This window comes from Saccostrea cucullata, unplaced genomic scaffold (assembly GCF_032062105.1).
Source record: "Saccostrea cucullata isolate Sc308-1 unplaced genomic scaffold, CSIRO_AGI_Scuc_v1 ctg547, whole genome shotgun sequence".
In the NCBI taxonomy this organism is placed as follows: Eukaryota; Metazoa; Mollusca; class Bivalvia; order Ostreida; family Ostreidae; genus Saccostrea; species Saccostrea cuccullata.
Window position 1 is genome coordinate 276,943 of NW_026930450.1, and position 16,463 is coordinate 293,405.

Below are 16,463 nucleotides of genomic sequence, written 5' to 3' on the forward strand. Positions count from 1 at the left end.
AACGGTAAAAAATACAAATATTTTGAATGATGTATGTAAATAATATGAAGAATTTTCAATTTTTCTTTCTGATTCAAGAAAATAATATTGATACTTTTGGAATAAAAATTTTATTTGAATTCTTTTTCAGCATTCAATAAAAGGATCAAATGGGAATACGTTTAATAACCTTTCATTGACATTGTTTAATCTATTTCTTACCTGCTTTTACAACAAGGGATTATTGAACAGTCTTTTCTCAGCTTTTATTTGGAAATGTTGTCCATCGGCTTCCTCTTTGTTCTATGTATGTGAATGCGTAAAATTCAGGCCTTCATAACAATCATTATCTGAAAACTTTTAACAATTTCATACAATTTTTCGAAATTTTTAGCCAAAAAAATTAAAAGCCCATAACTTATCACAGATTAATAAATGGACTTGTTTTAAACCCTCAATTTACAGCTCGACTCTCCTTTCATATTCACTTTTAAAAAGAATGACGTGCACTTTATATGCTTTTAAGAGTAAAGAGCTTGACAGTATTTTCTCTTAGCCAATTTGATGTAGCCCATTATTACCTAAAAGCAAGAAGGTAAATTAGAGGTCATAGAAGAAGACATTTTTAGAAATATGAAGGTTCCAGAATGAGAGTTTTTAAATGATTATTTTATATTGTACTAGCGATTAAAGAATTAGCAACACAAAATCTTTTTTTCTGCTAAAACATCAAAAGATTTTTTTTCAAGTTTTGTAAGTATATGCCCACTAAAAAAATTAATGTGCATATGTTTTTATAACTGTTGTTTAATCCGATAATACAAAAGAAGATGTAGTTAGATGGAATAAAAATCACACGGCTGAACAGTACATAATGTAAAGGTGGAGATAACGAAAATCAGTCTCATAAATCCAGTAAAAAACCTATACCGAACAGAGCAAAATACGAATCTGGAGATGGGATCAGGCGCCAGGGAAAAGTAAGCATTCCCTTCGACTGATTGCTTGCCGTGAACCCTATGCATGTGTTATGTAGACGGAGCACTCTAAGACAATCTCAAACTACAGTCTACTCAAAACATTAATGCAAAACTAAATTAATAATATAACGAAAAAAAAGACTTAATTGTATCAATTGTAAAACCATTTATTTAGTAAGATTTTCAATAGATTACAGTATGGTTTAGATAATAAATAACTTATAGATAAGATAAAAAATAGCCTTATTTGAAATATTAGCAAAGCAGTGATTTAAGGTTCGAAGACAACAGACGACTGTAAAATTTCCCTTCCTTTTCTGATTTTCTCATATTTATGTGCCTTCAGTTAGATAGATTCATTTTAAAACACCCTTGCTAAATTGTAAGAGAATATTTTAACACCCAAATCATCGCTGAGAGAGAGGACCCACGCTATTAACTGACAAGATTAACTTATGTATGCAATTTTATTGTTTCTTCTTGAGGCGAGGGTCCTCCTAGAAAGATAACACGTTTCTAGACTAAAGAAAAGTAAGTAAAAGATATAGCAAGATCGACTTTTTAACACTTTACAACGTACATTACTTATTGTTTGTTATAGCCGTCTTGCTATTAAATAATTTAGGCCTTTTTTACGCTAGCTTACGTTATTTACGACACTTCATTAGTAATTCTACATTTTACGACACTTCTTGATTCTAAACAGCTGCACAATTCTCATTCTTACACATTTAAGCAACTTTTATATTTGTTTTCATATGAAGGAGAATCCATTCAAAAACTTTTTACATGAAATGAAAAAATGTCTTTGTTTCCTGACATGGTAATAAATCCAGCATTAAGATATAATGACAACGTTTTCTCCTTAGCAATATTTTTTCATTCCTAGCCTGATTCGATACATTTCTTTAAACTAGAAATAAAAGAAACAATAGAGTCTGACACATTCGTTTGATATTTAAAAAGATTATCAGAAACGACCTTAATAGAAATTTAACAACAAAACTTTCTGATAAACTTCATAACATTTCTATCATCAAGGTTCCTTATTTGTGTGGCAATATACCCTTACGACCTGCATAATTATGTAATTTATGCAAAACATGAGCATGCTCTACGTTCGAATAAATTCTTAACAAGTAATTAAAACCAGGATATCAACAGTCTCGTCTGAAGTCAACATTTTGCAAATTTTGGTCGATCCAATGACCTTGCCAGCAAATATAATCTGTCATTCAATCGAATATTGAACTTTTCCATGCAAATTGTAAGGTCATTCTTATTACTATGAATTGTCTACGAATACTTCCGTTTTCCCAATCATGACAAAGGGCGTACACCATGCAGTTGTGTTCGGTTGATAGGGGATGCTTACTCCTCGATGACACTTCATCCCACCTCTTGTGCTTTAAGGGGTCCCTGTTTGCTCTGGTACCAGTTACTATTTTTAAACTCCATTTTTCAATTTAATGTTTTTAAGATGTAGTGGTAGTGCATATTAAGAATTCCAGAATATACATCCATGACATGTTTGAACAGTTCTAGTTGTCGGAAACGGTTTAGAATAATTTACAATACATGTATCAAGTTCTTCACAACTAAAGAAGAGGTCAGTAAAAATTATTAAAAGTTATCCTGATAAACATGAATTTCAGAATTTAGAAAAATCAAATAGTCAACGAAAAAATAAATTAGGATGATGTTTCCTTCATAAATATATTTAAAATAAACTATGCTGATATCTTATGGCTTAGTAAGCTATGCAGATATGTCACATATTTGTATAAAGGGGATCTGTATTTTCTAATCTAAGACTGTCTGATACATTGCATTTGTGATATCTTCGGTGCCTACAACATCCTGAGGAAAGATAAGACTTTGCCATTGGATGTTTTTCTGTATATGATTTCTTACTTATTGTAGTATATAAGACATTGTTCGCCTGATTAAAACCTATTTATGCCACCTGCTCCCTATCTTCAATATTGATAAGTCTCCTTAACGTCGCAGACATAACACATAGGTTCTCGTTACTGGCTGCAAGGGACAGTGTCTAATTTGTAAGCTGTAGAAAGACCAAGCGTGGATTAGAAATCAGTGATCCTATATCTGGTGTCAATTCATTTAAATTCCAGATATTTGTAATTTTGATTAGGAACTATCTTGCCTGAGAAGACTACGAAGCTGATTTTTATAAGGACAAACATTTTTTTTCGTTATATTTCTTTTGAAAGAGTACTCAGTATCATTACTTCATATTCTTGATTATGTGTTTCGGTTGTCTGCAATGCTCATCATGGAATAAGTAAAAAAAAAAGAAGAAAAAAAAACCTTGCCTCTGACCCATTATTGAATCAAATGAGGATGAAGTTAATCTTGATTAGTGTTTCCATAGTAATTGTTCGAATTTTCCTGAATGATTGACTCCGTCGTCCTCCCACAAATATCACATCCCCTCCCACACCGTGCTAACGAATTACTGAGGAAACACACGCAAAAAATAAAACATCCAAAGTGAAATTCGTTAATAATTGAAATATGTGGAGTAGAATAATTAATTGGTCTTAGCTCCCTGATAATTAATACAATGTCTGTATAGACTTTATACATGAACTTATATTTACCCTCTTATATATATTTAATATGTATATTTAAGCTTTATATTTGTTTTTATTTATCATATTTAAGCCTACGTTGACCCTGTCTACTTTTTTGATGGTTGCTCTGTCAATCCAAATACACCAATGAACGATATGGAGATAACGAACAGTATTCAAAGTCTAAAAAACAATACAAAATAGACCTCCAAAACATCAGAGGTGGGATCAGTTGCCATGGAGGAGTGAGCATCCCCTGGCGATTGGTCACGTGTGCTCTTTGTCATGATCGTGTTCATGGAAATAATACAGCTTGGTGATTACATGTACTCCACCCAAAAATAACGGAATATTACTAGAAGAATACATTCATGTAGCTTTTTTGCAGTGTCCGTAAAAAGAAAACCTACTTTTCATCTTCATATTACCTTGTATATATTGGAACGGATGCAATTCGAATTTTTGTCATAATTCAACTTTCATTTTTAAAAGCAAAATGAAGTTGAAGAATTTTGAGATAAAAAATATAAATATTGATAAATTGTGACATCATTAATAGAGTAGGTGTTACATCAAAGATCCAGGGTCCTCACACGAACATCTCACCATTCTGTCTTTTTAGTATGAGCTCATGTAAAATGTACTAAATACACTGAGGGTAGGTTAGGATGAGTTCAAAGTTTTTATGAAATAAGTCAAATCAAGTAAGAAAAGAAAATGCTATCATCAAATAAAAAAACAAACACTTTCGTTATTTAAATGTCTTTTATTGAAGAATCAGTTTTCCGTTAATTATTAAATAAACAAAGAAAAAAAAAACAAAAATATAACATTAATATTTAATAGAAGATTTCACCAAACAACCTGTAGCTGAATTATCATCGAACAATCGAAAGCTAATGTTTTTATCATTGGCGACGACACGTTGAAGTGGCCTTTTTGTGGGGTTGAGAATTTTCGTAATGCAGAAAAGCTGTTATCATGGTAAGTAAGAGTATTAACATTGACACTTAACCAACAAAGAAGTGGAAAGCACTATCCACTTATCAATAAATCTTTTATATATAACAGCAATTGAACGATATAGATAAAGCTGTTTGCTCTTCATATACCCTTATCTCTTTATTCCTCTCCACTTATAGAGCGGCTTCCAGCTTAATCTCATCTGCAGTGATCATTGGCGGTATAGAACTTCCGAGACTTCTTAATAATAGCAGAAAGGGAGGAAAAATTAATAAATTACGCAGGTAGTGGTGATTATATTTCAATTGTCCGTGTTTGATGCTAGACCCCTTTGGGATTTAGATACTCGATATAACAGGTTGTCGTCATGAGAATACCAACTTCATGAAGATGGTACCGTGCGGATTTATTGGCTGGTTCCAAACGCATGCCTGTAAAGTTCTTTCATTCGGCGGGTTGGCTTCCATCGCAACGTAACGGAATACAGATGGAGTTTTTTGTGTGGACTTTGGTTGTTTAGCTAAATTGAAATTGGTCTCAGTATCAGTTTGATTATCAGACTGAATCATTAGCTTAATTACTGTGAACTGTTCATTCTTTACGTTTGATCTTGACGTCGTTGCAGAGGATGATCTATGGCACGCCAGGTCTCCTATGCAGCAGGAGATTTCAATATCGGAACATACTAAATTCATTGAAAATTGGATTTTCAATAAGCAGTACATTTTAATGTCATCAGCTATTCTTGCCATGCTCTGTGATATGTGAGGCAAAAACTCAGTTGTGTTGCAACCAAGCACAGGGAAGGACATAAAAAATTAAAACACTGGTAGTCTGTTGATTGAAACATCAAACATCTGAAAGCAGCCTGATACCTAAATAAGGCAGTGCCAATCAAGGTTCGTTAAATGGGAGCTTCCCAAGGAGAGACAAATTAAGATGAGAACGGCCGCGGAGACAGGATGGTAATTCTCAGTTTTTATGTTCTAAGTTTTAGACCCCTGTGACAGAGCCTGTGTGAAACTTGATTGAATTACTAACTTAGCTGTGTTAGGGGACAAAATACCAATTTACAAATCCTTAATGCAGTATCGATGTTTTATACCTCCGCGACCCACGATAGGAAATGTGAATTCTTAGAATTGTAAAAGAATTTGACTTCTAGAACAATGTTCTTTGGTTGAAAAAGAAATAAAACATTAACAAAGTGAATTTTTCAGGAAATGTCGATCAAATATTCAATGGAAAGGATGGATTTTCGAAGATATTTCCGGAGATGTCTTAAGTTTATTTTATGTACAATTCATTTTAAGGATATAGTCTGGTTTTCTCCTATTTTTATCCTGATCTCCATTCCAGGTAAGATTTGGAAGTATCGGTCAATATAAATTAAAAAAAAAAAATTGTTAAATTTTTCATTGATATATTGTTATCGTAGCTTTAAAATTCTTTTGATAATTATGTTGCCACCAGTAGCAAATTTATCAAGGATATCTGATCGAAGCATTAGCTGTCTTTAGTAATGAATGTTAATATTTTTTACCACAAAAACTTGGCTCAAATGAAGTTATTTTCCAGTGTAATATTTCTCAGTATTATTTAAGAACCATGGAATGACTGAATTTAGTTTCGATTCACAAGTAAGTTAATGAATAATCAAATAATACAAAGGAAATTAAAAGGACAAAGTCAATCAGGTTGTTGAATGCGACAAAAATTATGCTCACGAAGGTTAACGCCAGTACATTCTAGACTCGGACGAACTCCTTAATGGTGGTCAAACCATGTAAATGTAGGAAAACGCTTTCGTGACAGAAAACATGGTTGTTGAGTATGAGAAGTAATAATTTGATTCTATAACTCCTCTTAGATTTCTAAGTAATCAATAATAGGGATCTAATCCTTCCTTGCCCCCATTTAGGACAGATCGGCGGGAAGGTCAGGCGTGCGTAATGAAGTTAGTAATCACAGAATGGTTCGATTTATGATTTCTTCACCGGTCTGGGTCCTCGGTCTCTGTTGCTAGTTAATGTTCCGTAAAACAGAGTCACAGGAAATGGACTGGAATGAAGGTCAGGCTTTAGAAGGCCGTCCAGGTCAGGAAACGTCAGAAAAATTCAGATCTTCTGTTTACAATAAACTTTTTTTTACGTAAAATCATTTCATGATCACCATAAATCACAATAATTTGTTAAAACTCAAAATACATGCAACTACATGTATTTTAATTGACTAATTATGAAAAATTCACATTTCTTTATCCTTCATTTATGCAGTAAGTTTCTCTTTATGATAATAATAATTTCAAATAATGAAATATCTTTGCATATATACTTGTTCTAAAATCATTTTTTACATTGACAAATAATGAAAAATTCAATTAAGCAGTACATTAAATTAATGTAACATCAAATTGTGGATTTAAAAAATACCCTGGTAAAAATGGAATGCCAATTCTTTGATAAGATATTGTTGAGTAATTGTGTAATTAAGGATTCACTGAATGAGGAAATAATATGACGAAAACGACTCTTTCTGTCTTAATACACAAAATTCTCTCTTATTACTGCTCTGTTGTTAACCATCAGTGTTTTACACGAGGGAGCTAGTTCTTTTTGTTTCATTTTCATCTCGGTAGATAAATGGCGTTAACCGATCCCCTGACGATTGATCGATTATGTGGAAAACGCTGATCAAATTCTTGTCTGGACACCTTAATGCCCTCTTTGCACCATGTTAATTTGTCTATAAAGCTTCGTTAAATTATGGAAAAGATAATTCTTGATAGATAGGCTGCAAAGGCATCGACCCGAAAATTTATGATCAAATGTAAATCTTTACTATCTGTATAAGCTTTCAAAGACCAAGCAATCATATATTCCATGAAAATAAAAAGAGGGGCTCCTTCGGAAATCACAGTATTATAGTGAGCACAAGAAAATCAATGTTTTTGAGACCAGGTTGGTGATTGTTTAATTTTTTATACTGCATCTATTTTGTGTCAAGATAGTTTAAGGAACAACATTGTGTAACTAGATCACAATAATTCTGATCTTTTCATATCTACATTTACTCCAATTAAAGGACAGAGAAGTATATTGTAACCACAAGCAAGACGAGAATATGAAATTGTAACGACTTAAATAAATTTACAAGTTGAAAATTTATTTGTAGAAGTCATATAAAGACATTCTAATCTCTTGTTCACCGAGAAAACCGAAATGTTCCACTCCTCCCTCAGATATGACAAAAACAAACCCTATATTTAAAAAGCATCTATTTCGAACACTCGGTGATATTTCCCTGATATAGCAGACACGGAACAGAACGCATGGAGTAGATAATTGCTCAGCGGGAGAAGAATATGGTGATGAGCAAAACCAACTGTTAAATTCAAAGAAAGATTCTATTTGAAATATCAAAGTTCACTCAAACTTTAAACATTTATTTTAAGGTGAAAAGAGCTCTTCCTGTTTATTCTATGTGAAATTTTATATGTTTGTAGTCCTGTCATTTCTACTTAAATATTGCTCACACGAGCGTAATAAATTATAATTACCATAAGAAAGGCAAAAAACCGATCGTATCTACCATGAGCCATTTCGGCCATTAATAAGACAGCATTGTATGTATAGAATGGAAAGTTTGCTTAGAGCTCAGCTATTATCTCTTTACCGCCCGAGCCTATCTCTCGTCAGAATGTGGGAATTAATCCCAATTAATCCTAATCATAGAACAGGATACCAGACCTCACCAGACTGAGCAATCGATAAATACGCTTACGCTTCCTACCTCGATGCTTTTGTTATGTCTATCCTTCACAAACACTTACAACAAGTTGTTTCTAAAGAATAATATCCATTGTCCATTTCTTGATAACCTTACTCAGCTGAACAACTCATTAAATGTTTTTAGATATTTAAATATTATGAATTTGTCGCAGTTCAATAAAATATATCTGAAAAAAACACACACAATCTTGATAGTAACAATGATATAGATCATTCTCGAATAGAATGAAATAATTTGAGTAATAAATTAATGCCCAGATTCGGACTTTTTTCATGTCAAACAGCTGTTCAAAGCTTTTTATGCTGTCTGCTAAATACGATCTGTTGCAATTTAACTACAAAATAAAGGTCATTTCTTGACGAAACAACTCGGATAAAAGAGTATATAAGATCCACAAACCCCCATAATCTTTAGCAATAAATAACTATCTACCTCATTAAGTCATCATTGATACATAAAACTGTATAATTTTTCCATACTTTTTGTGAATTGTTGTACAGTTATAAATATTATAATGTCTCTCTGTTTCTTTATTCCCAAACACAATGAGTTAACTGTAAATCTGCTTAATCAATAAACAATTTATTACATTTCTCGAAAAAAAAAAAACCATTTGATTTCATTTTTTAAGAAAAAATGCATGTTTTATCAAATATTCAACCTCAACATTTAAAGCAAAACAAAAATATTAGATATTGGTATAACATGATTCAACTATGTAAGTTTAAATGGTATTGTGCTAACTTTTGAAAGATTTTTATCTTGTTAATGAGTTTACACTCTTCTCTGTGATAGATCGTTTATGGCTTAACTTTTTTCGTAAAGAATTGAATTGATTGAAATGTACTAATTATAAGTAAATATGACTTAAAGTTTTTCAAAAACAAATCTTTTGTATTCAGTATGAATCTATATATAAAATAATGTGAAGGTTTGCATACATCTTATGAAAATATAACAAAAACCTACAAAATTTCTACATTCACTTTTGGAATATGTTTTAAACGATTTTCTCATATACATTAACACAACAAATTTACTGATTCCTGATAAAAAAAAAACATTTGTGTTGTCTATCCAAAAGACTTCAATATTTATAACAATCGCTAAAACAATTAATTTAAATCCAAAGGTCCATTGTTGGAGTGAGTTCCCGAAACTGAAATTACAGGACATACTAGTAAATCGGACTATAATTGTTTAACTTCAGAATCATATTTTTCAACACTTGATGTTTCAAAACACACATTTCGATTTTGATTAAAATACCAAAACAGAATTCCATATTCAATTATCATCCAGTTAACATATTATATAAAAAGTAACTTAGATTCACCAATGTAGCATAAAATCAGTTTATTTTCTGTCCAAAGATCTTGAAATATATATATACATAATTTCCTTTCCGTTATGGTGTGATTTTTACTTTTAAATTCTAATTAAACTTGATGAATAAAAAAAAAATTTTTGGTACGAATGCCATATCATCTACAAAGATTTATGTTGAGAATTAAAATTTATTATATTATCAATTTTTCATTTCATCACCCTCTTAGTTTAAAATTTGCAATGAATTCTTTAAACAGGTAAACTATTTCTATTTATAAGCCTAATTAAAGATGTTATCATCAAATATAAATATTTTCCTTCATATTAATAGAGGTACAGTGAGCATTGAGCTCACTAAATAATAACCCACCCCTCATATGATGATAAACAATCTGTACATGTGAATGTGTCATTACATTTTCAGTAGTATTGGAGGAGGAATGGAAAGGAGAAAGGTACCCCTTAATATTATAGAAAAAATGGAAATGTTCATGTTATGCTATGGGAAACTCAAAATATATCTCGGAGGATCATGAAGTAAAATAAGAGGTTACAATGGCACTACGTAGCAAATATTCTTCTTATACCACTGAATGAAATTTCAGAGAATCTTTGTTACATAGTGCCATTGTACAGCATATAATTTACTTTTCGATCCGACAAATATTTTGGGTTTCCAATAGTAAACCATGGCACAACCGTTTTTTTTTAAATAATATTGAAGAGTACCCATCTCTTATCCGCAACTCCTTCTATACCATTTAATAATATTTGATGATACTTTCACAGATTCTTTATTACGCAATGCCACTGTGCACCTTCTAATTTACTTTTTGATCCGACACTTATTTCAGGTTTTCTAGAACAAAACATGAATAAAACCATGATAATCATACGGGAGGCGGGGAGAATCATTTAGTGATCTCAGTGCTCAAAGCACATCTAGTTATATCCTAAGATGGAGTGTTCCGTCCACCTGATCATTTAAAATGACTTAGGACTCACAGCGGATGTGACCTTAACAGGGGTCACCAGTTACAGGGGGCCCTTACCTCCCTTTGCTTCTCTAAGGCACCTTACCCTATCTTTCCGGTTGTCCCTTTTTATTTCCTGTTTTTATATTGTTTTAGATTTTTTTTTAAAGATTGGTCATTGTTCGTTATCTTCTCTTTATTCATTTTTGAATTATGCAAAGATATGCAAGGTGAACAAATATAATTTAAAGCTATTTAATGGCTTGAAGAATGAATGTTTGAATTGAACATAATTTATAGACAAAGAGTCAAATGTATTAGACACAAATTCAAAAACTTAGATACTCTTCTCCTTATACAACATTTTGTAAAATTGCCAAAATAAATTACATGTATACATATGGTCTACTACATATACAAGTACATAGTAGTAATAAAAAGAAAATATTTTTTTTAAATGTCAAAATTTCATGAATGTTTCAATGATCAGTTATAGCTTAACCATCACCTCACTTCCCCGAAATGATTTTTTTTTTCAATGAGATAATTCATCAGACTGAAGTTCATCAGACTGACAGAAACTGAGTAAGAGATACAGACATTTGCCACAATAAATCTTAGAGGTAATTTTACAGAGCTCTTGGAGGTCATTCAAAGAGCTTGAGGAAATAATAATTAACACATTAGAAACTTGGCACCAATCGTAACAAAATATTGTTCCAGGGAAATTATATTTTTGATAAATGGCGTCATAAATAGGTTCATTTTGTCTTTTTAGTAAGATCTAAGGTCCGATCTTGCACTGCAGGACAAAAGTACACAGAGATGTTAAGTACGAGCTCTCTCAATGGTCGCGTGAGATTCCGCAGATCCATGTCTGACTTGGCTCTTTGCTGAATATTTGCTAAAGGCAAAAGATCACCATCAAATAAAGGGGTTCTCCAACTGGAATCGACAGTACCTACCTAAACAGAGATGAAAGAGGCCTAAAACTATGGTTTATCTATTAGCTGGATAAACAAGTTCTGTTCGGTGTTTCCATACTTCGGGGTATCAGTCTCTCCATATGTTCCCCTACATGGTCACAAAGCATGCACATTGTGGGATAATATTATATTTAAATTTCCAATGTCTTTGTAGATTTGCGAAATAGAGAGAACTTAAATATAAGGAATAAATGTCAAATTTTTAAAATATTTGTTTCTATTATCAATCGATTGGCTTTTGTGATTTTATGGATATACGCCTTTATGCAAATTATCACGCAAGCCACTTGATATTTAAATCTTGTTCTAAAATATTTATTTAGAACAAATGTCTAACTTTTTTCCTGCTCAGATACATAACTGACTGCGGCTGTTGCAACCATTGTTTACAAAGTTGTTTGAGGTGTTGATTGTGACCTTTCAATGCCGCTGCACTTGCACTGACCCTCCGGTGAATTCGGCCCAAAATCCGATGATTGTGTAGTGTTATGAACTGTTTGTGCTTGTATATATTATGTAGGGACTTTAAATAGACTATAGAATATAATAAACACAATAATGATACTCAAAAGGTCATTCCAACGATATAAATATTGGAAAGAGCCGACACAGACCTCAGAAAACAGAGCTAAGATCAGGTCCCATAGAGGAGAATGAAGGATATGGAGATAACGAACAGTATTCAATATCAAAGTCAATAAAATAATACAAAATAGGAGCAGAGATAACACGGACCTCTAAAACACAGAGGTGGGATCAGGTATCATGGAGAAATGAGCATCCCCTGCTGACGGTCACATCCGACCCGCCGTGTGCTCCTTGTCATAATCGGGAAAGAACGGGAAAATCAATCGTCAATTCAGTGTTTAGATAATGGACTAACAATTAGTATGAAAAACGCCAGTCAGCATTTGACTCAATGATAAATTGTATTTCCTGACAAGGTCATTGTATCGACCTAAGAACTTACAAAATGAAGACTTTAAACGAGACTGTTGATATTCTTTTTTCATCAACTGGTTTGTCAATAATTTACCTCGTTTTAGAAATTGTTCATACGTAAAGCATGCTCTTGCCTATCGAATCAACTGAGATATATAAACGCCGTATGTAGGTGATGAAGGTATATTGTTGCAAAAGTAAGGGAAGTTAACGATAGAAAAGTTAAAGTCATCACGTTTATCACAGAGCTTGGTTGTAGGATTACCATTAACATCTTTTTCAAGTGAAATATCCAAACATGAAACAGATGTTTTATACTCTGTGGTATCTTTTATATCAAGCTCACCAGGATATATCGTATCGACATAAGAATAGAAATTATTATTGTTAATTGACAATACGTCGTCGATTTATCTAAATGTTGAGTTGAAGGCCATAACAAGTGTTTTCTTCTTTTCACGCTTAAGATTTTGCACGAATTCTTCTTCATACGAATGTAAAAATAGGTCTGCTAATAATGGAGCGCAATTGGTACATATGGGAATACCAATAGATTGTTGGAAGACCTGGTCTTCAAAAACCACGTAGAAATTGTCGATCAGAAACTCAAGCATCTTTTTAATGTCAACTTCAGAGTACTTATGTGTGCAATCAGAATGTGTTTTATTAAAATAATTTTGCAAATGACCAATGACCAAGTAAGTAAATTTACGAGATCCATTTTTATTGAAAAGGCAGCTGTAGTAAATGATATACAAAAGCCTGGATTTTAATTTATCGTGGGGAAAGGTTGTGTATTAAGTTGAAATATCTTAAGTTTTTAAGCTGTTGATTTTGGTAAAATATTGTGATTTCAAATTGTCCAAAATTTCTTTGGAATTTTTGAGTATCAACATCTTATTTACACCACTTCTTGAATTTATTGTTGCACAGTTCTGTTGAAGTTTTTCCTTCACTTCTGTCAGTATCTTAGTAAGGAGTAAAGAAAGAGGCTTCGTTGAACATTTACTGCAACCTGCAATGTATCTTTGTTTGTAAGGATTCTTATAAAGTTTCGGAATCCAATATATATATGGTAGTTCAATATCATTTTGGTTCTTTGGGATATTAAAAATAATGTAGATTACTAAATTTTCGCGACACCTTATTTTCGCGAGATAGTCATTGACTCTTTATTAGCGGGACATAATTTTCACGAATTGTTGTTTTTCCTCCATATAACACTAAGTGATACTTTTAAACGCGAGAGTTAAATTTTCGCGAACTCATTGTCTCGCGTAATTACGCCAAAATAAAGTTCTCGCGAATAAAACGTGATTTACAGTATTCTAAACTGACAAATGATTTTGAAGAATTTCTTCCTTAGAAAGGGAAGTATGAGTAAAAGTTGGATTACCACTTTTAGAATTAAATCCAAGTTCTTCTAAAATACTATTTTTATAATCAGCCTTACAATCAAAGACAATAGAAAGAATCCCTTGTACCAGAAGTATGCCCTTCAATATTTTACAATGAATTAAGTAGCAACCAGGAGTTATACTGTATAACCTGGGTTAAGACAATCTACGCTTAATAAACTGCTTCGCCTCGGTCAATATTGATATTTTTCTGCTGAATAACAAACTAATGCAACACCAAAAGAGTCCATAATTGTATAATATTTGACTTCACATTTCACTTTAAAATGTTGTATCAAACATAAAAATCAGTTAAACGCCCCTATAAATAAAAAAAAAATAGAGTTGAGTGAGTTAGAACGCATCATCACGGCTGGGTGTATGTTACAGTACAGAACTCTAGTGCTATCTCCCAAATCATCAAATGGATAGCTGTGAAATAACAACTGTCGCTTGTTTCTCATCAAATTAGCTTTCTCAGAGGAATCGGTATTGAACAGATCAGATGGTTAGTACTGGTCACGAATCTGTATGTTCTATAGTTAGGAAAGTTGTATGTTTAAGTATCAAAATCAGTGAGAATCCTGTAATCAACTGCTTTAAAAGTATAGGAGTGATAAAACATTAAGAATTAAATGAGTTTACAAAAATACATTTTAATCAAAGCATTATTGAAGGAAACATATGGAGATAAGGAACAGTATTCAAGATCAAATGTCCATAAACAATACAAAAAGGAGCAGAGCAAACACGGACCTCAAAACATCAGAGGTGGGATCAGGTGCCATGGAAGAGTGAGCCTCCCCTGCCAACCGGTCAAACCTGCTGTGTGCTCCTTGTCATGATCGGGAAATAACGAAAAAATCCACAGTCAATTCAGTGTATAAATAATGGACTAACAATTAGTATGAATAATGTCAGTCAGCATTTGACTCAATGATAAATTGTATTTGCTGACAAGGTAATTGTATCGACCATAGAACTCACGGAATGATGACTTTAAACAAGACTATAAAATATAATATTCGTATTTGGTAAAATTTTATTTTTCATTTATTTTTCAAATAACGATTATTAATTTCCGAATTATTTCATTGAAACTGAACTATATTCATATTTACATGCCATTCATTTAGCTGGTTTATATTGATTTGTATAATTTTATCACTGAGTGATTACTTAATTGCAAGTCTTATTTTAATTTATCACCACATAAGTAAGGAATATTGTTGGTGATAATTTTTATATACAAGAGAGAGAGAGAGAGAGAGAGAGAGAGTCATGTGTGAGAGAAAGCCTTAAACTCCATGATGATCGCATCTTTGGTACGTTTGGTTTATATCAATAATCCATGGAGTAGAATAATATTAATTCTTTGATCTTTATTTATTTCACTGTTAATCAAATCCAGCTTTCTGCAGCGGTAATGTTTACAATTATCCTTAATTAAATTCCGACTGCATACAAAAATCCTAAATATTAATGGAAATGAGAAGACGCATGTTGTTTATAATAAAAGAAAAATACTTCCAATCCAGACCATTTGTTTTTAGATCAGTAGAAAGGTTACAATGTTCTTATACGCTTGAGAGTCAAGCCAACATATGAACCTAGTATGACGGCTAAAACCAGATTTCTCATTCACATGAGTTACGTAGTTTAATATATTAAAAACTATTTTTAAAATCCTGTAATTCCCTTGCTGGGTTATGCTAAAAAATGTGCGACAGACAGGATACTGAACATTGAGTTATAGCCATTGATTCAGTGACTCGGAGATGTATAAAGATAAATTCAATGTTAGATCGTCAATTATGGTTATTATTAGATTTGGGGGGATATCACTAGAAGGCTGTTTTGGCCGACACAGAAATTGGGTCATATTTAGAAAGTTAAAAAATTGAAATATCAAAGCAATGCAAAAATATTTAATATGCTCCGAGTTACTGATGAATTGAAGACATTTTTTTCTATTTATTTAGAATCTTTGTACCTCCTAGTCCTTGGATAGAAATTTAAACCGAAAAAAGGAATTTTATGGGTTTTTTCTGTTGACTACAAGAATAGTAAAATTTATTCATATCAAGGGATCAAGGGATATTATTCAGTCACAAAATGTAATTTATTATATTCATATGTATCCCACCTCTGATGTTTTGGAGGTCCGTGTTTCCTCTGACCTATTTTTTGTATTGTTTTATGGACTTTTGATCTAGAATACTAATCGTTATCTCATATGTTTCATTTATAAACAGAAGGCTTAATCTCTGAATTTAAAGAGTTTCATTTCCATTAAAACTTTTTATATACCGGAATTAATGTCATTGACATTTTTGTGTGTAGAGAATATTTTTTAAAGTTGATCAAGATGTAACTGATAATTTAGAATATATACATAGTACCTTTCAAAAAATAAGTTTTATTTTTTAACTTTTGTTTTACAAGCCTTGTGTCATCCATACTTCGCTGAACTGAAATCAAGATATCGTAATCATCATTGACACTGCAGATATTGTTGGTTTCT

At 32.0% G+C, this 16,463-nt stretch overlaps 1 protein-coding gene across 1 annotated transcript in view; it reads left to right on the plus strand.

Annotated features, from left to right (window-relative positions):
* The first annotated feature begins 4,693 nt into the window (after positions 1–4,693).
* LOC134228637 (hemicentin-1-like) overlaps positions 4,694–16,463 on the plus strand; it is a 29,152-nt gene continuing 17,382 nt past the window's right edge. Inside the window, exon 1 of the mRNA XM_062710315.1 lies at positions 4,694–5,878. Within this exon, the coding sequence (XP_062566299.1) occupies positions 5,743–5,878 (136 nt within the window). The 5' untranslated portion in view covers positions 4,694–5,742. The remainder of the gene's footprint in view (positions 5,879–16,463) is intronic.